Raw genomic sequence first — 25,171 nt, 5'->3', positions numbered from 1 at the left:
ATTTATTTATGACTAGATGGTTCTTTGTCAGGAGGGCTCTGATTACATTTTCTTGCCCTGGTGAAGAGAGTTGGACTGGATGGCCTTAAGTATTTTCTGATGGTCATGGGGGTTCTGAGTGGGAAGTTTGCCCCATTTCTGTCGTTTGTGGGTTTCAGAATGCTCTTTAATTGTAGTGAACTATAAATCCTAGTAACTACAAATCCCTAATGTCAAGGTCTATTTCCTCCAAACTCCATCTGTGTTCATATTTGGGCATATGGAATTTTGTGTCAAGTTTGGTCCAGATCCATCATTGTTTGAGTCCACAGTGCTCTCTGGATGTGGGTGAACTACAATTCCCAAACTCAAGGTCAATGCCCACCAAACCCTTCCAGTTTTTTCTGTTGGTCATGGGAGCCCTGTGTGCTAAGTTTGGCCCAATTCCATCATTGGTGGAATGCTCTTTGATTGTAAATAAACTAGAAATCCCAGCAACGACAATTCCCAAATGACAAAATCATTTTTTTTGAATGGAGGACATACATTGGGTTGTTAGGTGTCTTGTGTCCAAATTTGGTGTCAATTCCTCCAGTGGTTTTTGAGTTTTGATGGTATCACAAACTAACATTCCATTTTTATTTATATAGATTGAGCTATTAAGGGTAATCCTCATGGATGTGATAAGGCTGAAAACAACATCGGCCAAATTAAATTAGGGATAGAGAGCAGGGGTCAACTCACAAGAAGATCTAGGAAAGTAGAAAGGCGTCAGTGCTTAAGGAAAAACATGTTAAGAACAAGAAGGGCCATATTTGTTGGGGCATATCAGTTTAGTCCTTCCCCTGCTCCTCAAAAGACCGAAGAAAAGTCTGGTTGCATGAAGGGTGTTTTGTAAACCAGAACAATTTGTGATGTTCTACATCATTTCTGGTCATAGAATTTTGCCAGTAGTTATTGCTGTAATTGAGCAAGTAAATTTTAAATGAAAGCAGCTTTCATTTAAGATTCTAGCTTCTGCCCAACATAAGTTCACCATTTGTTCCAGTGGAGTTTAATACAGTGCAAAACTTTTAATAATCTTTGAACCACCATTTAGAATTTTACCAAAACAATGAATGGCACCTCTTACTCCACAAATTACACCCATAATATTCATTATGAACCCATACAGTTCTTTCATGTATTATATATCACTGAAAACATTATGTTTCTGAATACAGGTAGTCCCAGAGTTACAAACATCTGATTTACAAATAACTCAAAGTTCAGAAGGGGGGGGGGGGTGACACAACAGGAAGTGAGAAAAATCTACTCTTAGGAAGGGAAATTCACTCCTGAAAGAGATTGCCTCCTGAGGTGCAATCTTCTGACCAGGGGCACACTCAGCAAAACAAATACCACAGTGGTCTTAACCCTTCCTGTGCTATCCAAAGCATAAGGAAAGCAAAAGGCTGTTAGAGGTAGGAAGGCTCTAGTATCTTCAGGTTCACAGCAGCCGTATATATGTGTATATCAATCACACACACACACATATGGCTGGTGTGTGTGTGTATGGCTGGAAATACACTTACAAATGTACCTTTTCCGACTTACAAATTCAGCTTAGGAACAAATCTACAGAAGCATTCTTGTTCGTAATTTGGGGACTGCATGTAAAGCCTTCCCTTCATTCTGTAAGCTTTTCAGGTGTGAACTTCCAATTTCAGTTTTTCTCAGAATTGATCTTATTCTCTATTTTGATGCAATTTTTCTGCAGTAACAAACAATCTTTCTTTTGGTGATAAACATTCAAAAACTGCAATTTTCTTACCAGATTGAATTTTTTAAAAATATGATCAGTACAGTGTTATAGCAAGGATTTTTTCATTTATAAAATGTTTCATTTCTCTGCTGGCTTGATCCAGTCCTTTCTGTAATGCAGAAATGATATGCTAATTCCAGAGGGACCTCATTAAAGAAAAAGAAAATTTGCATATTTTGAGAAACTTCTTATTCAGAAGCTGTAGATTAAATGGCACTAATCATAAACAGTAGATATATTAAATCCTTTTGAAGTCACCATGGGATTAAGTCAGCTTCTACTTTACCCTGGCACAAATGCATTAAATATGTCATGAAGTCTTGTTTGACATCTTCTATTAATGACTGCATATATTGTAATAAAATTCTCTGGATAAAGTATGCTGTTTGAGAATTTTGACCTGCAAAAGAGAAAATAGTTTATACTGAAGGGATTTCTGAGTTTGAAACTAGCAGTAGTTTTCTGATGCAGCTAAAAGCAAGTAAGGCTGAAATAGGAAGTTGAACTGTGAACTGCCAGGCCATCCAAATATTGATGAGCAGGTTGCCAACTGAGCTAATGTTTGATGATGTAATTAATTAATTCATTATAAAAATCTAGTCTATCACCAGAGATTTGAATTTGAGTAACCAAGTCTTATCATACAATAGGCACTCCCAACAAATGACCACCCAGCCTCTGCTCAAAAATCTCCAGAGAAGGAAACTCTAGCACACAGTAATGCAGCATGTTCCTTTGCTGAACAGCTTTTACTGTGAGGAAGTTCCTCCTAATTCTTCTGTGGAATCTCTTTTCCTGCAATTTGAATCCATTGCTCCATGTTCCAGTCTCTACCTTCTACTCAATGTGACATCCTTTCTGATATTTAAACATGGCTATCATGTCCCCTCTCAGCCTTCTTTTTCTGCAAGCTAAACATACCTAAACTGCTTCTCATAAGGCTAGGCTTCCAAACATTTGACCATTTTGGTCACCTTTTTCTGGACACATTCCAGCTTGTCAATATCCATCTTGAAATGTGCTGCCCAGAACTGGAAACAGTATATTCCAGGTGAGGTCTGACTAAAGCCGAATAGAGTGGGGCTATGACTTCCTTCGAACTAGAATAGAGCAGAATAGCTTTATTTGTTATTATGCTACTGTACAACAAAATTACATGCCTTCCGCCCCCCCACCCCCACCACAAAATAACACACCTGTCTCTCCACATTCCCACCACCATCATATAGCCTCTAATGCCACATCAGTGTGAAACCACAGAGTTCAGCATGGCCACAGCTCCTAGGCACTATATTGATGCAGCCTAGAATCACAGTGGCTTTTAAAATTTATTTATTTATTTATTTATTTATTTACATTATTTATATCCTGCCCATATTAGCCCGAAGGCGACTCAGCACATCATGCTGTTGACTCATGTTCAGCTTGTAGTATACATGGCCTCCTAAATTCATTTCACTATTGTATTTGTGCCAGGTAGTACCCGTCATATACCTGTACATTTCATTTTTATTGCCTAAGAGTCCATACATATCTCTGTTGAAATTCATTTTGTTAGTTTTGTCTCAGCGTGAAAGGAAGGCAAGGAGAAAACCCATCTGAACAAATTCCGCTAAGAAAACCCCTTGATAGATTTGTCTAAATGTTGCCATAAATCAGAAATGACTTGAAGGAACATGACAATAACAACAATAACAGTAGCTCAACTGTCATTTCCCACATTTTAAAAAATCAAAATCTGTTAAGGTCATTATGAATTCTGATTCTGTTTTCTGGGATATTAGCAATCCCTCCCAATGAGGTCACGAAGAACTGGAAGCGACTGAACAAATAAACAACAACTCAATTTGTTGTCTTCTGCAAATTTGATAAGCACGCCCTCTATTCCATCATCTAAGTCAATGTTTCTCAAACTGTGCTCCTCCAGATGTTTTGGACTTCAGCTCTCACAATTCCTAATAATTGAATTGTTTAAGTCAGAAGGCAAACTAATGCAAAAATAATACCCCATTAGGGATATCACGTTTTTAAACATGATAATCTCACTATCGATTGGGTGTGTGTGTGTGATTAAAATACATCAACATATATGGATACCAGCTTAAAACACAGAACACCATGCAGTTAAAAGAGCATAATATCATTTAAACAAGCATACTAAAATAATAAATTCATAATTTTAAAAGTATAATTTAAAAAAACATCTGGATAGGTCTGTCAGAAGATATTAGTTTTTAGTGCTATTTTAAATGTGGGCAGCATATCCAGCTATTGAATTGCTTCTGACATTCCACAGTCTAGGCCGGGACAGCTGAAGATTGTCATATTGGAAGAAGCAGGCTTGTTTCCTTCTGCTTTAGAAACCAGGACACAGAGCAATGGATTCAAATAGCAGGGAAAAGATATTCCACTTGAATATTAGAACTTCGTGATGTTAAGGACTGTTCAGTGGTGGGATAAGTGGCCTCAGGGCATGGGGAAATCTCCTTCTCTGGAGGTTTTAAAGCAAAGAAACATCAGGAGACCTCTGAGGATGCTTGCCATAGATGCAGGCGAAACGTCAGGAGAAATGCCTCTAGAACATGGCCATATAGCCCGAAAAAACCCACAAGAACTGAGTGATTCCGGCCATGAAAGCCTTCGACAATACAAAGATTGGATGGCCATCTGTCAGGAGTGCATTGATTGTGTGTTCCTTGCATGACAGCGATTTGGACTAGATGGTCCTTGTGATCTTTTTCAGCTCTCTGAATCTGTCATGGCCAGCTCAGATAGCAAGGAGTTGCTAGAAGAGCCATCAGAGGAGATGGAGGCCAGCAGCTCCCAGAAATCTGCCTAGCATAGGTCAGTCACTGCTGCAGACGAGCCTTCAGCAGCAGCAAAATCTCTATCTGGTCAAGCTGCTCTAGAAGTAACTGAAGCAAACATATATGTCTGAACAAGCAACAGAGGGATTAAATATAACCATACTTCTAGAGCATAGGAAAGAGTGATCAGGGTATTGCAGTTCTCAGAGAGAACATTAAGCGAGCACCTGCTGACATTTTAAGATTAAAAACCACTCATTGTTGTGAATCTTTTGTGGAGGACAGCGTTGTTCCATTGTTTGAGTACAGGCCTTTGTCCTGGGATCTGACTCTTGGCTAGGACTGATGGGAAATGAAATCAAACAACTTCTGGAGGGAGATGTGTACCCCCAACTCTGTGATAGAAAAAGGATTTGAAAGAAATTAAAACAGGAACTGCTGCTCATGAAGTAAAAAAGAAAAGTAACATATCATAGGAGGCCAGTTGGAAGACCTCATTGAATTGATTTGGAAAGAATCAACACAGACTGTGTGATTGCACATGCTCCTGATGTCTGTGGTGGAGTTTTGGCGCACAAATGCTAAATGTTTCAGAAGCTTTAAGAGATTCACTACACTAACGGTACGTGAAAATAAATAATGAAGTTTCTTTCCTGCTGATGGTAGTTTCTTTAAATGGAAACATCTCTCATAAGCTTAAATGTTTCAGTTCATTTTGTATGCAAAGCTTCTTTCAGGGTATTAAACCATTTCATTTCAAAGACTTAAATGTTGAAGTAGAATGATAGTTGGAACAGGAAGGTAGAGGAATGAAAAATTGTTATTTCCCAGTTTCTTCCCGGCTTTATTAATATTCACAAGGCCACATAATCAGCACTGGAGACTCAAAATGGTGTCTTGTATAAAAATACTAATAAAATATGATTACAAACTCCCTTAATGAATGGCAAGGAATTGTGATCCTGGTTATTAGACACCAACTGCCATTAGTTACAGCCAGTAGGCATTATAGTTATAGTCCAATAACTTTTGGAGGTCACTGTCCATGATGCATGGTTGACTAGAGAGCCAACATGGTATAGTGGTTTGAGTGTTGGTCCACTGAGATATCAGGGTCTGAATCTTTGCTCCACCAGGGAAAACCACTGGGTAACTTTGGGAAAGTCACATTGTCTCAGCGTGAAAGGAAGGCAAGGAAAAAACCCATATGAACAAATTCCGCTAAGAAAACCCCTTGATAGATTTGTCTAAATGTTGCCATAAATCAGAAATGACTTGAAGGAACATGACAATAACAACAATAACAGTAGCTCAACTGTCATTTCCCACATTTTAAAAAATCAAAAGCAATTGTGGATTTCAATTTTGAACACAGGCTTGTTGAGAGAAAGGGAAAGGGCTGTCTGCCTTGAGAAACTGTAGCTGTCTTAAGGTAAAGCTACTCTTCCGATGCAAATACTCAAAGTATTATTGAGAAGTTTTTTCCTCAGAGTTTATGCCCTTCAATCTGTTTCTATCTACTTCAATTAATTAATTGGCTTGCTCTCTTTGAGATAAACAGTCTGGACATGTTGATTCAGCCCCTTTAGAATTTCTTAATAGTTGCAGGATTTCCTACTTCAAGGAAAAGAAAATGGGCATTTGTAGGGATGTTTATTGTGCCAAATCTCTTTATAAAACTACTGTTCTATTTCAAACTTGCTGGTAGGCCAATAGGATGCAAACAACCCATGACAAAATATCTTGTGTGGGAGTGGAAGAGAGTTGTCACAGTACTGTGATATATTTACCTTTGCCTGCATGCTCCTCCATACTTCTGTTTTTATGAGGTACAGAAATATACAATAAATCCTCTTCATAAAAATCCTTTTCAACAGCACTCATCTTTTATCATTGTTGTTGAACTGCTTTGTTCACCATTATAGTTTCTTCCTTCAGTCTACCCTTGGGAATGTAAAGAATGCGGGAACATTTTTTGTACATTTGAAAAAACATAAAAATAAAAATGATCCTTATTTCAGTCAGAAACAAACATTGTCCTACTTCAAACTAGGTCTGCTAGTGCATTTTTTTAAAGGAACTCTAATTGTTCATGTTACAATCAACCTTTTTATGGCAAAATCTTATCTTTGAAGTAAATTGTGTAAATGGTTTAATATAACTAAGAGCTTAGATCTGATTACTTAAATGCACAACCAAACAGCCAAGTCTTGAGTGCCTTTACAAAAGGTCACAACTCCGACATTGCTCTAATGTATGGAGGCAATGAGTTCCACAGAATTGGAGCATAGATTGAAAAAGCTCTATGCTTGTAGCTTCCAGGTGTACCTCCCTAGGTCCCGGTATGTATAGGAGTTTTTCCTGGGTGGATCAAGGTGACCACTGATGGAGAAAAGGAATGAGGCGGTCCCTAAGATATAAAGGTGCTTGGCCAATTTGAGCTCTAAATGTCAGGATCAGTATCTTGTAAGAGATGTTCTATTGGTAGCCAATGCAGTTGTTGCAGAATTGGTGTAATATGGGTTCTTATAGATGATCCCGCTAGCAGCCTGGCAGCTGCATTTTGGATTATTCAAATCTTCTGGGTTGTTGACTTCGGAAGGTCGGCATATAAGGTGTTGCAATAGTCCAACCTCGTGGTGACTGTTGCGTGGATTACTGTTGCCAATGCTTCTACCGAAAGGTAGGATGCCAATTTCCTTGCCTGGCGAAGATGAAAAAACGCCTGCTTACTTATTGCAGATATCTGGGCCTCCATCGTCAGTGATGAGTCCAACACACTCCAAGACTTTTAACAGTGGCAGATGGAACCAGAGCTTCCCCATCGAAATCAGGCAGAGACTGGATTAATTCTGGCGGCTGGCCAGGCCAGAGGATCTCAGTTTTAGCAGGATTCACTTTTAGTCTGCTCGCTCGCAGCCAACTCATCACTGCTTCCAAACACAGCCTAAAGTTCTCAGGAATCGTGGTTGTTCCAGGTTCGAGACGCAAGTGTAGCTGGGTATCATCTGCACACTAGTAGCACTCTATGCCAAAGCTCCGCACCAGTCCAGCAAGTGGTCGGACATAGATGTTAAATAACAGGGGCGAGAGGATAGCACCCTGGGGGACTCCACAGCAAAGGCAGGAGCTCTCCGAGCTTTGGCCTAACCACTCCACCCTCTGTCTCCGGCCCCAGAAGAACGAATTGAACCATTTCAGGGCTAAACCTTGTACACCAGACATAGCCAATCGATGAATCAGCAAGTCATGCTCCACGGTGTCAAATGCAGCTGTGAGGTCCAAGAATACCAATAGCGCTGATCTGCCTTGGTCTAACTGACGACGAATTTCGTCAGGAATAGCTACCAAGACAGTCTCTGTCCCATGATCTGAATGAAAGCCTGATTGAAAGGGGTCCAAACCCGCAGTCTCATCTAAGAATTGCTGTAGCTGCCCCGCCACTGTCCATTCAATCACTTTGCCCAAAAATGGAAGGTTTGAAACTGGGTGATAATTACTAGGTATAGTGGCGTCTAGGCTTGGTTTGTTCAAGAGAGGGTGGACCACTGCTTCTTTAAGGCAATTTGGAAAAATTCCTTGCTCCAAGGAACTGTTGCTGATGCTCCTTAAGGGATCTCGTAGTCCCTCCCAGCACTCCTTAATCAACCGGGAGGGGCAAGGATCGAGGGAGCAGGTGGTTGGCCACTAGATGGTCAGAAGACCTCTAGTTCCCTCTATGTGTCCTCTGTGGGAGGTAGCCCTTCGCGGAGCAGATTGATCTTATTTATAAAGTGGCTCTGGAAGGTCTCTGCTGTAATATCTTGACTAGCCACATCTTTGGCCATATGGGTTGGATTTGTGATGTTACGAACAATTTTAAATATTTGAGCAGGTCGAGATCTGGCGGATGCTATCAATGAGGAATTATATTCTTTTTTGGCCTCTCTGGTGGCTGCTTCGTAGATTTTTCGATGCATTTCAAAAGCCGACTTTGATATTTCATCAGGTTTCTTGCGCCAATTACGTTCTAATCTCTTCCGCTCAAGTTTCATCTGACGTAATGCATCCGTGAGCCACGGAGCCCGTTTAGGGGCAACTATATCTAAGGCAGTTGATAGATTTTTGTTCCAGTTTTCCACTCGTTCACATAGAGAATCAGCGGTGTAATCCAGTTCTTTAAGGGCACTTGAAAGTCTAGTAGGATCCATCAGCTTCCTCGGCCACACAAAAATTTGTTCAGTCTCTGGACGCTGTGGTGGTGGAATCTCTATTTGAGTGTTCAAGATGTAGTGGTCAGACCAAGGAATCTCTAAGACTGAAGATAGAGTCACTTGTATTCCGATACTAAAAATCAAGTCCAAGGTGTGCCCGGCTCGATGAGTAGGACCGGTCACCATTAATGAGAAGCCTATTGTTTCCATAGATTGTACTAGGTTCCTTGCTATCGAAGAAGACAACAACCTATCTGCATGTACATTGAGGTCTCCCAATACGATGAGACTTGGGAACTTCAGGGCCCAGTCTGCCACAAGGTCTAATAACTTGGGGATGCTCTCGTTCGGGGCCCCAGGGGCCCGATAAACTAAGAGGATAGTCACACTTTCCCTAGCAGCCAATGTCAAACCTATATATTTGATACCCATAATATCTGGGGTAGGAATAGTTCTAATGGAGAAATGATTGCAGGCTACTATTCCCACCCACCCCTCCTCGACCCCCCTTTCGAGATCTTTGAAGCATCTGGAAACCTGGTGTTAGTTCATACGAGGGAGTTTGCCAAATAGTCACTGTTGAATGTTTTTATGTTGAGTGTTTTTATATTGTGTAAATGCTATTTTAGACTGTAAGTTGCTCGGAGAACCTTGGTGGAGAATGACTAATTAAGAAATAAAGTGAAGTGAAGTGAAGTGAAGTGAACTTTTGCTTTTCACATAGCATTGGTCTCTGAATAAAAATAAGTTGTATTTTGTATTATATTTTGTATTATATTTTCTTGCTGTGAATCTCAGGTTATTATTCTTCATGCCAGATGTCTCCTGAATATCTAAGTTTGAAACAATAGATTTAAGACAAATTCTAGTGTGATTATGTGATTAAACAACCAGGAGTTGCATTTTAAAATGTGTTTGGAAATGATGTAATTAAATAGTTGGTCATGCTATATTTCATTTTGCTTTATCTGAGAATTCTGGCAAGAAAATGTTGAAGTCATTAAAATGTTTTCAACTAATACGGCTAAATGGTTGTCACAATTACAGGAAGACATAATATTCTCTACCACCAGATTTTGATTACTGTATAGTGAATGCATTTTCAAGATGCGAGGACATTTCAAGATGCGAGGAAATCGTTATCATGAGTAAACTTACCAATTTTGAATAAGTATGAAAATGAAGGCATGTTTAAAGCAGATATGAAGACGTCATTTCTCAATATCATTCAGTGAACTTAAGAGAACAGAATCAGGTGGCGGAGCATTTAAAAGGCCACAAGCAACCATGTAGGCTTTTTAGGTAGAAAAAAATAACTTGGTTGGAAAGAAGATTATTTTGCTTTAATGAAACTGAAATTTTTGGATTCCGTTCTTTAAATTAGTGGTTCCCAACCTTTTTTTGACCAGGGCCCACCTTGACCAGGAACCACTCTCCAGCATTAGTACCAAAGGGGGTGGGGCTGGTTAGCTCTGCGCAAAGGAGTGGAAATAAAATAAAATAAATAGGAAGGAAGTTGGCAGACCGGATTTTCATTCTCGGCCACGGCCCACAGCTTGAAAACCACTGCTTTAAATGCTCTCTTTTCCTCTCTTTTTCTGGAGCAACCACTAGCAGAGAAAAATATGTTTCTGTTAATATGAAGAAAACATTGCTTCTCAGTATATCAAAAGGTTGGACAATTTTATTGCATTGGTTCATCATAGGCTTTGTATATTGGTTGCTCTTTCAATCCAACTATCATTTGAACCAAATGTTCAGTTATCTAGTCTACAAAAAAATCAAATGATTGCAAGGAACACTGACAATGATATACTTTAAATAAATAAATAGTAAATAACTTATCTCTTTTGAAGCTTCCTTACTGAGTACAAAGGTTCTATACAGCCTTAATAAACACATTGACTGTTCAATGAAATGAGATGGGGAATTTCCAGAAGCGTTCTTTTCACTAAGGTTAAGTAAGACTGAAAACTTTTAACATGTGCTCTGGATGTACTGTCCTTAGTGAGAGGATTAATCCTCTGCTTTCTGAAACTACACACAGGGAGAAGAAACCAAAAAGGAACTGCATATTTTATTAGAGTTGGCAAAATGTTTCTTTTTACACATACATTAGAGCAGATGACAGCTAAAATCTTGTTCTGTAACCTATGGTGTCTTCTCAGGGAATTGTGTCAGAGAGGTGGCCAGTTCCTCAACAAGCAAACACATGAGTGAGTACCTATTAGGCAGTTGTGGAATATATTGGCACAGAACTTGGTGTCTGTTGTGCAACATATGCAATTAATTGCACAATGGTGAGATCCAGTGTGATTACACTGGTGAGTATTTAGTTTACCCATCTGATTTTGGAAGCTAAGCAGGATCTGCACTGATTAATACTTGGACAAGAGACCACCAGTGAATACCAGGTACTGTGGGCTGTATGTCAGAGGAAGGAATTGGCAAAGCCAGCTCTGAATATTCCATGCCTGAGAAAGCCCTATGAAATTCACAGGGTCACCATAAATTGACAGGTGATGTGAAGGCATTGACACTCACACAACCCACAGAAAATCTTGGCCTTTGCCAAGAGTTGTTCTATTTATATTTGTGATATATCATGCCAAGCGAAAAGGAAATTCATGGCAAATGTGAGCTCTTGAAAATGTTTGCATGCTTCATTTCAGACATGAGAGATGGGGGCAATTCTATGATTAATGCAGTCAGACATATATTATTAAGTCAGACACACTATAGTGTTTTCAAAAATTAGAGGAAACCAACATTTCTTAACTATCCCAACACCTGCTTCTAAATTGCATTGCAATAGATGCAGAGGTGAATGAAGAAACAAGAGATATGCTTTGGGTTGTGTTTGTAGGTCAGGAATTCTGCCAAGGTAGAGACTCTGTGGATAAGTGGGTCTGAGGAAGCAGTATATACCATACAACTTGTACTAGATGGGATCGCACTTCTTCTGAAAGAACAGATTTTTTCCTCCAGGGTGTTCCTAAATTAGGGGTGGGAATTCTGTGGTCCTTTATATGTTGAATGGCAAATCCCAAAATTCTTCACTAGGCTGGCTTGGACTGCTGGAACTAGCAGTCTAGCCATATATGGATGACTTTCCAGCCCTGTCCTAGATTCACCATTTTCACCAATGGAACTTGTCAATCTATTGGAATTCAACAATGCTCTGAAAAAGCTACAGAGCCTTATAGTGGTGGTGAGTAAAATAGTAGATAGGGATTAAGGAAGTTTAGGGTGATCTGAGCTCTTCTTTCCTTTTATGATTATCTATTCTGCACGTACACACATTGGCTGACATAGTTTTACCATTTTTTTCATGTCAGGTGTGACTTGAGAAACTGCAAGCCACTTCTGGTGTGATAGAATTGGCCATCTGCAAGGACATTGCCCAGGAGATGCCTGGATGTTTTAACATTCTGTGGGAGGCTTCTCTCATGTCCCCGTATGATAAGCTGGAGCTGACAGATGGGAGCTCACCCCACTCCCCGTATTTGAACCGCTGACCTGTTGGTCAGCAATCTTGCCGGCACAAGGGTTTTACCATGCCTCTTCTCTATTTCCATTCCACCCTTGGAATTTTCCATTCTCCTATTCCATTCTCTTAGGATGTAGTCATGCTATGTCAGGATTAGTCCCTCTTTCCTATCGGTAAATAGAGTTCTCTTGGTAAAGATTACTTTAAATGTTAGCAACTAATGTCCTTGCTCCTTAAATGCCATTTCACACTCTTTCAGAGGTATGTTTACTCTGCTAATATGCATTACCTGTAGCTTTCAGTGATACATAGAGAACACATTCGATAAATGGCTACTATATTTTTTTCTGAAAAAAAATATTTTAAAAAGATTACAAAGTGAACAGATCATAATGAATTCTTACTAAGTTCATGTGGAAAATGCTAAAAACAAGATACTGATTATTGTGTTTCCTCTCCCATTTTAGGTGGAATGGAGAACATAAAACAGCATACATTTGCTTTAGCTCACTATACCTATACCATCCTCTCTACCTTGAAATATGCTAATGGGGCACCTGTGGTGCACATATACAGTGATACAGACTTCAGCAGTGCAGATACCCAGGGTCCAATCATTAATTTTAATGTATTGGATGAAAATGGAGAGACAATTGGTTATTCACAGGTACATTTTAACAATTTGCCTCTTATATATTTTGCTGGTTGTTTGACTTCTAAAATAACTATACACAATAACACTCTGGAGTGTTAAGAATCTTTTCTTCTGCATGGAGAAATAATGCACTTGATGTGCCCCCCACTTCTATTGGTTTATGAGAAACATCAATTATTGTCCATAGTCTTTTCAGTCATTCAGCAAGAGGCTGTGAGAGTGAAATGTGACTAGGATAACGACAGACAATTGGGTTTTTTTCTCCAGAACTGAGGGTGAGGTGGTGGAGCATCATTGATCGTGATGTGTAAGCTAATCTGCTCTGATCTATAGGATTTTCCATGCACCTTCATTTTCCCTTTGCTTAAGGAACTATTGGTGAAACAGTAGGAATTAAGATAATTACAAACAAAGCAAAAAGAAAAAAAATGTCCTGTCATGGCCGAACGTAAACTAACCAAATTTAGTCCAATCTGCCTTTCTGAAGTTGAATTTTCGTTTAAATCGAACTTCCTGAGGCCTTATTGTTGGGAACAGCTGGCATACTATTGGTTGGTGCTGTGTGTTTGGGATTGGTGGTCCCAATTGCTGTACGATGCTGTCGCTCACAAATAAGAGGTCTGGGTTATAACCTCGGTGCCATCTCCCGCTGTTGTAGGATGGCGGGAGCTTGCTATCATAGATGAGTGATAGTTTAATGAGCAAACCCTTCAGGCAGCGCAGAGCATTATGTCCTCCATCTCTGAAGCCAAGAAAGAACAGTGGATCAAGCTGATCACAGAGGTCGACATGGGCAGGAGCGGCCAGAAAGCCAGAAAGCGTGGAGGCTGCTGAGACGGCTGAGCAACGACCCCTCACAAACTAATACCCATGCCAACATAAAGGCAGATCAGATAGCACACCAACTCTTGAAGAATAGGAAACCCAACTTTGCCACCAAAGTAGGAAAGAAACCAATAGCCAGGCAACCAGAGATTGAGACCAGCAACCTCCATGAACCCTTTACACCTACTGAATTGGACATGGCTCTCAATAAATGTAAAAATGGCAAAGCAGCTGGCCTGGATGATCTACGGATGGAACAAATCAAGAACTTTGGTCCCAAACCAAGGCGCTGGCTGCTGGAGCTGATGAACACTGCCAGATCCCCAAAATCTGGAGAAAAGCAAGCTACAAAAAGCTACAGACCAATCTCCCTGTTGTGCCACCTCTACAAAGTTCTGGAGAGACTTATCTTGCATAGAATTATGGAAAATTATGGAAAAAATAGACCCATGTCTGATCCCACAGCAAGCTGGCTTCAGAAAAGGCAAAAGCTGCACATCACAAGTGTTGAACCTGACTCAGCACATAGAAGATGGCTTTGAAAGGCAGCAAATCACAGGAGCTGTCTTCATAGACCTGTCAGCAGCCTATGATACTGTGAACCACCGCCTCCTCCTGATAAAAATGTATAATATCACAAAGGACTACCACCTCACCCGCCTCATAGGAAACCTGCTACAAAACAGGAGCTTTTTTGTTGAGTTCCAGGGCCAGAGAAGCAGATGGCGGAAACAGAAGAACGGCCTGCCTCAGGGGAGCGTGTTTGCTCCATCCATGTTCAACATCTACACAAATGACCAGCCACTGCCAGAAGGGACAGAGAGTTTCATCTATGCTGATGATCATGCCATTACTGCTCAAGTAGGGAGCTTTGAGACGGTAGAACAGAAGCTCTTCGAAGCTCTAGGTGCTCTTACTGCCTATTACAGGGAAAACCAGCTGATCCCCAACCCATCTAAAACACAGACGTGTGCCTTTCATCTCAAGAACAGAGAAGCATCCCGCGCTCTGAAGATCACCTGGGAAGGAATCCCACTGGAGAATTGCAGCGCACCCAAATACCTGGGAGTCACTCTGGACCGTGCTCTTACCTACAAGAAGCACTGCCTGAACATCAAGCAAAAAGTGGGTGCCAGAAACAATATCATATGAAAGCTGACTGGCACAACCTGGGGATCACAACCAGATACAGTGAAGACATCTGCCCTTGCACTGTGCTACTCTTCTGCTGAATATGCATGCCCAGTGTGGAACACACCTCACCACACTAAAACAGTGGATGCAGTTCTGAATGAGACATGCCGCATTATCACGGGGTGTCTGCTCCCTACACCACTGGAGAAATTACACTGCTTAGCCGGTATTGCACCACCTGAAAGGACCAAGGCAGAGACATCTCCAGCTCATCCCCTGTTTGGGTATCAGCCAGCACGTCAACGACTTAAATCTAGAAATAGTTTTCTAAGATCTACAGAGACACTCGCTGGAACACCTCAGCAAGCGAGAGTCCAAAAGTGGCAGGCTCAAACCCAGAACCTCAACCAATGGCTGATACCAAATGAGAGACTCCCTCCTGGGCACACAGAAGACTGGGCGACTTGGAAGGCACTGAACAGACTGCGCTCTGGCACCACGAGATGCAGAGCCAACCTTCAGAAATGGCGCTACAAAGTGGAATCCTCGACATGCGAGTGTGGTGAAGAGCAAACCACTGACCACCTGCTGCAATGCAACCTGAGCCCTGCCACATGCACAATGGAGGACCTTCTTGCAGCAACACCGGAAGCACTCCAAGTGGCCAGATACTGGTCAAAGGACATTTAACCAACTACCAAACTCACAAGTTTTGTATTTGTCCGTTTGTTTGCTTTGTTCTGTTAATAATGTAATATAATGGACTGGTTGCTCTGACACAACAAATAAATAACTAACCAAAGCTGAGGAATTCATTGTCAGGTTGAGTCATGGCAGGAAAGGCAAAGGCAATTTTTTGTCAGTAATCTAGACAGAGCAATGTTTTTTAAGAGATATGGCACATACTGGGTGTGGTCATATCAGCAAAGTGCCAGAAGCTTTTTGAAACCTTGAAGCAAAGTGAAAACCATCTGATTTGGCTTTGCTGTTAATTCCATTCTCTTTTAAGGTAATGTCTGAATTTTTAAAAGGACAGTTACTTAGTTATAGAGCCACTAGTTCCTGTAACATGGAGGTGAGAAGGGCAATGCCAAGAATATTGTATTCTTCCCCCATGCCTCCCCAAACTGTCAGACTTGTTTCTATATACACCCATCAGTGAATGATATGAAGAATGGGAAAGAAGACAACCTGGGAGTTGCATTTAAATCTTCCAGAAAATAATGGGGGATGGGAGTGGAGTTCTTGATGGAGCTACTTTTTTAGTGACCGCCCCATTTACAGTGCAGTCCTGCCGCAGAAAATGGCCAGATAAACATAACTACAGGGAATAGTGTTTACTATAGCTGGTCTGTTTTCTTCAATACTATTATGAAAAATTATCCTTTTGTCCTTCTATAAGTTACATCACTAGAGTCTTTCAGGTGATATTGAAAACAGCCATGATTAACCCTCCCACCTCTTTAATTCTGCTAAAGAATATACTACTCAGTGATTGTCAAAGAATATGAATTAGATATTCCAATGCTTTTAAGAGCATGTTCATTCATTACATTAAGTGTGATGACTCCAGCTAAGACAAATATTCATAGCTGGCCTAATGGATTTTTTTGGCTATATTCCCAAAAACTGTCTCAAAACTACTGTGGTGATTGCTCAGTATTGATTTTTTAAAACATTGATCTAGCCATTAAGACTCCAGACAACTCAAAGAAGTTGATGGACTAGGACTACAAAATACAAATCAGATTAGGAGAAAGGCAATTCTGCTGATGCATTCAAATTCTAGTAATTCTTTAGCTTTGGATCATTTTTACTATTGTTAAATGGATGGCCTAGCACCCGATGCCCATGGTTAAAGCATTGGGTTGTGTTTTGTATAACCACAATAGAACAAATATTGGAGTGGTGTTTCATTATCACATGCTGCCAAAGTGCATTTTAGAATGGTTTGCAGCAAAACCTTTTAAAATGTGCTGCCAAATATACATTTATGGAAGAGAGGGTATGAATTTCCAAAATAAAATATTATGGTTAATGTATCCTGCATCAGTGCTCTAAAATCCACAGGGGCTGAACTAACATTTTGTCTGGAATTGCCGTGTCTTGTTCATCCTTTTCTTGCAGTGGGACCACACAGAATTGCTTTAAATTTACTCTTAGCATGGGTTTAGTTTTGAAAAATATCAGAAAATTTCATTTGGTCCAAAACAGGGTAACTAGACTGCTAATCTAGGTGGACTGACAGTTTTATGAAATACATCTGTTTCTGAACTATAAGAAAGAGGATCATCTAAAATCTTTCACCAGGTATGGTGATGTGCTCTCCCATTATCTGAAGAAGTATAGTCCCTCCTCTATGGAAACATGATGTAATGACTTTAGATTACATTTATTTATCAGTATGATTAAGAGCAACAGAGATCATAGAGATAATTGATCAATGAGAATGACTGTTTGAGGAGAAGTATGGAAGTTTCCAAGATGCTTCCAAAATGAGAGCTTATAAAAGATGGTAACACAAAGTACAAGAAAGACTGAGAGATCTTGAGAATCTTTGAGGAATCTTTTGAGACTGATAGAAAGGTCAGGAAAATTCACCTTGTCAACATCTTTAGAGAGTCTTGGCTGTATGCTGGAGTAAGGTGTGCAGACTCCCAGCTTTCCATGAACATTCAGATCCGGAACATAATTATTATTATTATTTATTTATTTATTTATACCCTGCCACCATCTCCCTGAAGGGACTCAGTGTGGCTTACATGAGGACAAGCCCGTCAAATAAAAATACAACAATACATCAACAAACAAGCTAGCAAATAAAACAATAAAAATAATACAATTGAACATATAAGCAATAAAACACAAAAAATTCAAAAACATTAAGGCAGGGCCAGATGTAGATTAAAAATTTTAAACCCTGGGCATGTACAGAGTAGGGTATGTCTAGGCATTAGGTTTTTAAAAAGTGCTATGGGGGATCAATCCAACGGATAGATAAAGTGCTTCAGAGGACGTATAGAAGGAAATTAGTCAGATCAGGCATTATTTCCTTCATTCATGGAAGGCACACTGGAACAGCCACATTTTCAAACTCCTCCTAAAGACTGCTAAAGTGGGGGCTTGCCTGATACCTTTAGTTAGAGAGTTCCAGAGTTGGGGGGCCACCATAGAGAAGGCCCTTTCCCTTGTCCCCACCAATCACGCCTGCGAAGGGGGCGGGAGTAAGAGCAGGGCCTCTCCAGATGAACAAAGAGATCGCGTGGGTTCGTAAACAGAAATGCAGTCACGCAGGTAGTGCTCTAAAATCCACAGGGTCCCAAACTGTTCAGGGCTTTGTAGGTAAAAACCTGCACCTTGAATTGGGACCGGAAGATGAAAGGCAGCCAGTGGAGCTTCTTAAACAGGGGAGTAGACCCTGTAAGTCGCTCCAGTTAGTAACCTGGCTGCTGCCCGTTGGACCAACTGAAATTTCCAGACCGTCTTCAAGGGCAGCCCCACGTAGAGTGCATTGCAGTAATCCAATCTGGTGGTGACTAAGGCATGGACCACCATGGGCAGATCCGACTTCATGGGGTACGGTCGCAGCTGGCGAATGAGTTTTAATTGTGCGAAGGCCCTCCCAGCCACCGCCGATGCCTGAGCTTCTAGTGTTAGCGATGGGTCTAGGAGGACATCCAAGCTGCGGACCTGTGACTTCAGGGGGAGTGCAACCCCGTCAAGCACAGGTTGCCACCCTATACCCTGATCCAGCTTACGATCAACCTGGAGGACCTCTGTCTTGTCAGGATTGATCCTCAGCTTATTCACTTCACTTCACTTCACTTTATTTCTTAATTAGTCCCTCTCCACCAAGATGCTCCGAGCAACTTACAATTTAAAATAGCATTTCACAATATAAAAACATTCAACATAAAAACATCCAACAGTGACTATTTGGCAAATTAGATCTGATCACTTTACTTAAATGCACAACCAAACAGCCAAGTCTTGAGCGCTTTTACAAAAGGTTGCAACTCTGACATTGCTCTAATATATGGAGGCAATGAGTTCCACAGAATTGGAGCATAGGTCGAAAAGCTCTGCGCCTTGTAGCTTCCAGGTGTACCTCCCTAGGGCCCAGTATGTATAGGAGATTTTCCTGGGTGGATTGAGGTAACCACTGATGGAAAACAGGAATGAGGTGGTCCCTAAGATATAAAGGTCCTTGGCCATTTTGAGCTCTAAAAGTCAGGATCAGTATCTTGTAAGAGATCCGATGTTCTATTGGTAGCTGTCATGAACTCATACCTTTGCTAGGCCGCAGCCTGGAAGTCAGTGAGCTGGCCTCCATGTTGGGAAGGCAGCTCAGGATGGTGGACATGATGGTATAGGCAGAGAGGCAAGGGGAGGAGTCAGCTAACTCCTGATTGGTTCAGACCCCAAGGGGAGGAGTTGAAGGAGAGTGTAAATAGGCTGTCATTTCTGACAGAAGGAGGAGAGAAGGATTTGATCTAGCAGAGAAAAGATTAGGATTTCAGACAGGGAGAAGAGAGTTTCTTAGTGAGCTAGGAATTAGCCTGTCAGGAAATAATTAAGAGCAAGTGCTTCTGTATAGTTTGACTAGGGCAGTCAAAGTGAAGGCTTGTTTACTTGTATTAGGACAGAATACAAGTGGGGTTATTTCACTAAAGGTCAGAGTATTCCAGGGGAAACCTAGATACTCTGGAAGGCAGCCAGGGGTGGCTGGTCAAAGAATCTCACTGTTACATATTACAGGGTAGAGTGAGGAAAGTAGCTCATGTTAAGGAAAAGATACTCCTTCTAAAGAAACCATTTGCTTAATAAGTCTGTGCTTCAGAAACAATTTACGCGTATGTACCTCTTAGTAGTCAGTTGTTTGTTTCAAATACTTCAATAAACCTGTTCTCTAATTTACTGTTAATCTGCCTCAGCCTTGTTTCATCATATAAGGTTAGATCCAGTAATCCTCCACATCTCTACAGTTCAGTCACCAGAAAGGGAGCCAAAAGGAAGAGCCGGTGTATAGGGACATTTTACCTCAAGTACAACAACAAGACAATTCCTCAAACTTTAATTTTGGGGTGGTGGCAGCAAACCTACCATTACACACTCACATTCCACAACACACATTAAAGTGTTTTGCAACAGGGCTGTCTTAGCGTTCTCGAAGAACCTAATGGAGTAAAACCCTGTACTCTGATCTTTTAACGTGGTGTTCAGCCGAGAGTTATATAGCAGCTGGGGGAACGCGTGTGGGTGTGTGTGAGAGGGGATCTGTTAGAGACATATTAGTATAAGATCTTCAGCACTCTGTTACAGTGGTGACCAGCAAAGAGATTTAAATTTTCGAGTCAATGTCATAAGGATCCCCCCTCCCCGATTTAAATGTAAGATTCTTTTACATTGGTGGCAGCGGTGGGATAAAAAGGAAAGGTCTCCCCTGCCACCTGCAAAACCATCGTTTACAGTAGCCAGTGCAGTTGTTGCAGAATCGGTGTAATATGGGATCTTATAGATGATCCCGCTAGCAGCCTGGCTGCCACTTTTAGGACCATCCGAATCTTCTGGGTTGTTGACTTCGGAAGGCCAGCATATAAGGCGTTGCAATAGTCCCAATAGTGACTGTTGCATGGATTACTGTTGCCAATGCTTCTACCAAAATGTAGGATGCCAATTTCCTTGCCTGGCGAAGATGAAAAAAATCTCATCCTCATCCAGACAGTCACAGCGGCCACGCACTCGTCCAGCACCCTAGGGGCATCTTGGAGTTAGGTGAAAAGGAGTAGTAGAGTTGGGCATCATCTGCATAGAGATGGCACCCAACTCCAAAACTCCAGATGACCTCTCCCAGCGGTTTCATGTAGATGTTAAAAAGCATGGGGGACAAAATGGAACCTTGCGGGACCCCACAGGTCAAAGGCCAGGGGTCCGAGCAGGTGTCCCCCAGCTTTACCATCTGGGAATGACTCTCCAGAAAGGTCCGGATCCACAACAAAGCAGTGCCCCCAAGACCCATCCCAGAGAGCCCTCAGAAGGATACCATGGTTGATGATATCGAAAGCCACTGAGATGTCCAAGAGAACCAACAGGGTCACACTCCCCCTGTCCAGCTCCCTGCGGAGGTCACCCAGCAAGGCGACCAAAGCTGTCTCGGTACCATGACCAGGCCTAAACCCAGACTGTGACTGATCCAGGTAATCGATGTCCTCTAGGAATCCCTGGAGCTGAGAGGTGACCACCCGCTCCAGCCCAAAAAAGGGAGATTAGAGATTGGTCTGTAATTGCTCAAAACTGTAGGGTCCAGGGAGGCCTTTTTCAGGATTGGTCTAACCACAGCCTGTTTTAGACCAATTGGGAATGTCCCCTGCTCCAGTGAAACATTAATGATCAATACAAACCAATCAATCAACCCGTCTCTAGGCAATTTAATTAGCCAGGAAGGGCAAGAGTTCAGAGCCGACGTGGTCTCCCTCATAGCCCAAGGATATCGTCAGGATGAACAAGCCGGAAAGAATCCCACAAATCAGACAAGCAGATGCCTCGGTCACCTACTCTGGCCCTGCATTTAAACTGGTGTCTAGCTCTAGGTGTATCCGAGCGACTTTATCTGCAAAATGGTGCGCGAAATCACAGCACTGGGCTGTTGGATCATCGATGATCCCCTTCACCCCAGGGGGTTGGAGGAGTTCCCCAACGACCCGAAACAGCTCAGAAGGTCTATTGGATGCAGTCGCTATGTGGGCAGTCAAGAAAGTCTCCTTGGCTACCCGTATAGCTGTGGTATAGGCCCAGCACGACCTTGTACTTCCCTGAGTCCCCTTCTGGGTGAGAAGGCCGGGTAAAAGTAAACCAAATAAATAAATAATTGAGCCTCTAACCTGTGCTCGGCCGGAAACACCCTGAGATTTCCTCCAGATGCACTCCAGTCCCCTTCTCACCCATTTCATCTTAGCCACTCCTCAGAGAACCAAGGAGATGATGTGACTCTGCGCAGTGAGAGAGGACGTTTCGGAGTGATCGTGTCTGGCCACCTCGCTATTATAGCGATCAACCAGGGCGTCAACAGGATCATTTGTATCATGAATAGAATTAGAATATTCATTTCATCACAGAAGGCTTATTTTTCTTCTGACTTTGGCTAAATACTGTATGACCAAGACTGTAATGGTTGAAGGAAGGTGCCTTCATGTATTAGGTGCTCTCTTGCTAATGTAACATTGCTTGCTTAGAATGAGGTGTTGTTGTTTGCAGAAAGAATTCAGCATCCTCTCTCCTACTCGAGCAAGAGACAGAACTGGGGCCTGTGATACCAGGTTGCCCTCTTCTTCTAATGACTGAAAAATTGAAATGCTCAACATTTTGGTTGAGATGTTCATTTACATCTCCCACATTTTTGTTGTTACTACTGATGCTGACATAATGTATGTATCCTTCATATCCAGTAATGATTATATTTATCTGTATTGATGAATGAATGCTGCTTTCATTTTCATTATTTAGGCAAGCACGAGATTCTAAAAACGAAAGCGCAGATTTGTAATTAATTTTTTTTCCATTACAGTCTGGTGGTTGATTGGGGCCTCTTGTGCATTATAAAGTTATATAATAATGACTACACAATTATAGTTTCTATTCACAATCATTTTAGGATATATAATCTAACACCAGTTGATGTGAATACCCTCATCTAAGTAGACCCATTAAAATAATGGAAATGGTATATCTGTTGAGTGAGTAACCATTCAGTTGTTGATTTGATGGATCTATTCTAGTTTGGCCTAACCAACAGGATCCAGGCAATGTGTTAGTGGAGGTTTGTCTAAATTTCATATCTTACTTTTTTGATGTGAGGGGAGCAAATTATTATTGTGTTATTATTCCTAATCTGAGAATTACTGATATTTGATTTGATTTTCTTTTTTTTCTTTTTCTTTTTGGCTGTTCTAAATCCACAAGGTAGACAAGTTGGCTGGATTGTACAACATCCACATGCGCACTGGTTGTTTTTGTAATACTGGTGCATGTCAGCAGCATTTAGGGATCAGCTCTGATGACATCAAAAAGAACCTAAAGGTCAGTGTATATTGGATCTGCCAGTCACCTCAATTACAGTGTTTAATGTACAACTGCATGTTTCCTAATATATCTCAGCAACATAATGGCATCACTTGAACAGGTTTTACCACCTTCATATTACCAATATTTGTTAATTCAAAAAGTAATACAAGGTCCCCCATGACCTTCTGGCAAGGAAACTAGTCCAATGTGGACTAGGCAAAACTACGGTGAGGTGGATCAGTAATTGGTTAAATGGATGAACCCAGAGGGTGCTCACCAATGCTTCCTCTTCATCCTGGAAAGAAGTGACAAGTGGAGGTGAACTACAAATCCCAGCAACTACAACTCACAAATGTCAAGATTCTATTTCCCCCATACCCCACCAATGTTCACATTTGGGCATATGGAATATTCGTGCAGTTTGGGCCATATCTTTCATTGAATCCACAGTGATTTATGGAGGCAGGTGAACTACAACTCCAAAACTCAAGGTCAATGCCCACCGAACCCTTCCAGTATTTTCTGTTGTTCATGGGAGTTCTGTGTACCAAGACTGGTTCAATTCCATCATAGCAATAATAACTAATATAAAAACAAAAAGAACCACACTGATTCTTTTGTTAGAGCTCACAATTCAATCCTATAATTTTTTAAAAATTAGTGTATTTCAGTTTATAGAAGTCCCAAGTGAGTAGTAAGAAAACAAATAAAGACTAAACAGATTTCTCTAAGCCTGACTAATCACAGTCCCTGAGTAAAATAAACTTCATTCTTTTCCTGTTGCCTTCTTCTCATGTTGCAGATAAGTTTCTTGCAGAATCATATTAGCAAACTTTTCTTCAAAAAATGTGCACTCCCTGTTCTCTCACAGATCATACCTCACATTGGCTATTCTTCTGAATCCTTTCTTGAGTTCCTTCTTGGTCTACTTGTGTCTCTGTTCTATCTTTTGTCTTCTTCATTTTTTCCTGCAAGCTTAGTTGTCCTTCCAGCTCTCTTTTCACAGCTTTTATTCAGCTTCCTTTTTCACCATCCCCCCAACTTTTTTGACACAAGTGAAAGGATTGCTCTTTCACACAGTAGACAGAACTGTATATATCAGTTATTTTAAAAGGAAGTAATCTTATTGCTATTAAACAGTAAACTATGCCATTGCATACTAAATATTTACAGTAACTTAAGTATGTTTCTTTTTATTTAACCAGGCTGGTCATGTGTGTGGAGATGACATTGATGTAATTGATGGATGTCCTACTGGCTCTGTGAGAATCTCTTTTGGTTATATGTCTACATTTGAAGATGCACAAGCTTTTCTAAAATTCATTATAGCCACCAGACTCTCTGGCTGCACTATGGTTAAAGTTACATCTTCAAGAGATGGCATTTCAGAATTTGTAGCACCTCCCAAAGAGAATGACCACACATATGATGACAGAAGCACTAACAAGGTGCTACATGAAAGGACCATTGAGGATTCTCATCTTAGTGCTAATGCTGCTTCAGTGATTATGCCAATCAATCTACAGCCTACTCGGGGACATGTAGAAAGGACCGTGCCTGATGTTTTAGGGAATTCAGTTGAAACATTACCAAGTGATGGAAGGACAGTTGTCATCACCAATATTTATCTGTATCCTATCAAATCATGTGCTGCGTTTGAGGTAAATTATTTTCATGATACTGTAAAACAACCATTTTGCCATTTTATTGATGATAGTGTTGACTGCATGTAGGCTACTTCCAAGTGGCATGGAGTTCTAGTGCTTTTTGAGGTTTCCATTTCCTTGTGGTGGAGTTATCAACAATTTAGGGCATTACTGTGATCTATAATTAATTTCCCACAAACAATACTACCTCTCCAGGACATTGGGATTGTGTGCTACTGTGAAGGAAGAGGTTATGCTGATGGCAGAAGTGCTGCTGGTAAAGTTTCCCAAATCAGATAGGCATTTGCTGAGTAGCCAGACTAAATGTGCCAAACAGTACTGGACAGCAGCAATTGTTGTTGTTGTTGTTTTATTATATTTCTTACCCACCTCTCCTCCTGTTTGAGACAGGTTGCAGCATAGTTAAAACACATAAACATTGTAAAGATTCTATAAATACACATATCAAATGTATTTCTTTAAAAGATACATATTAAAACACATTTCCATAAAATACATATTAAAATACACAGAACAGAGATTAAAACACAGGACATGAGTTTAAAATACATGATTA

General features: G+C 40.9%; 1 protein-coding gene across 2 annotated transcripts in view; it reads left to right on the top strand.

Annotated features, from left to right (window-relative positions):
* Positions 1 to 25,171, top strand: part of MOCOS (molybdenum cofactor sulfurase) — a 95,742-nt gene that overhangs the window by 38,037 nt on the left and 32,534 nt on the right. For both annotated transcript variants that reach the window (XM_060781446.2, XM_060781445.2), the window contains exons 6-8: positions 12,741 to 12,940; positions 22,847 to 22,963; positions 24,154 to 24,609. In XM_060781446.2, coding sequence (XP_060637429.2) covers positions 12,741 to 12,940; positions 22,847 to 22,963; positions 24,154 to 24,609 — 773 coding nt within the window. The remainder of the gene's footprint in view (positions 1 to 12,740; positions 12,941 to 22,846; positions 22,964 to 24,153; positions 24,610 to 25,171) is intronic.

This window comes from Anolis sagrei, chromosome 6 (assembly GCF_037176765.1).
Source record: "Anolis sagrei isolate rAnoSag1 chromosome 6, rAnoSag1.mat, whole genome shotgun sequence".
In the NCBI taxonomy this organism is placed as follows: Eukaryota; Metazoa; Chordata; class Lepidosauria; order Squamata; family Dactyloidae; genus Anolis; species Anolis sagrei.
Note: the sequence above shows the minus strand (reverse complement) of the source record. Positions and strands in the feature narration are given on the sequence as shown.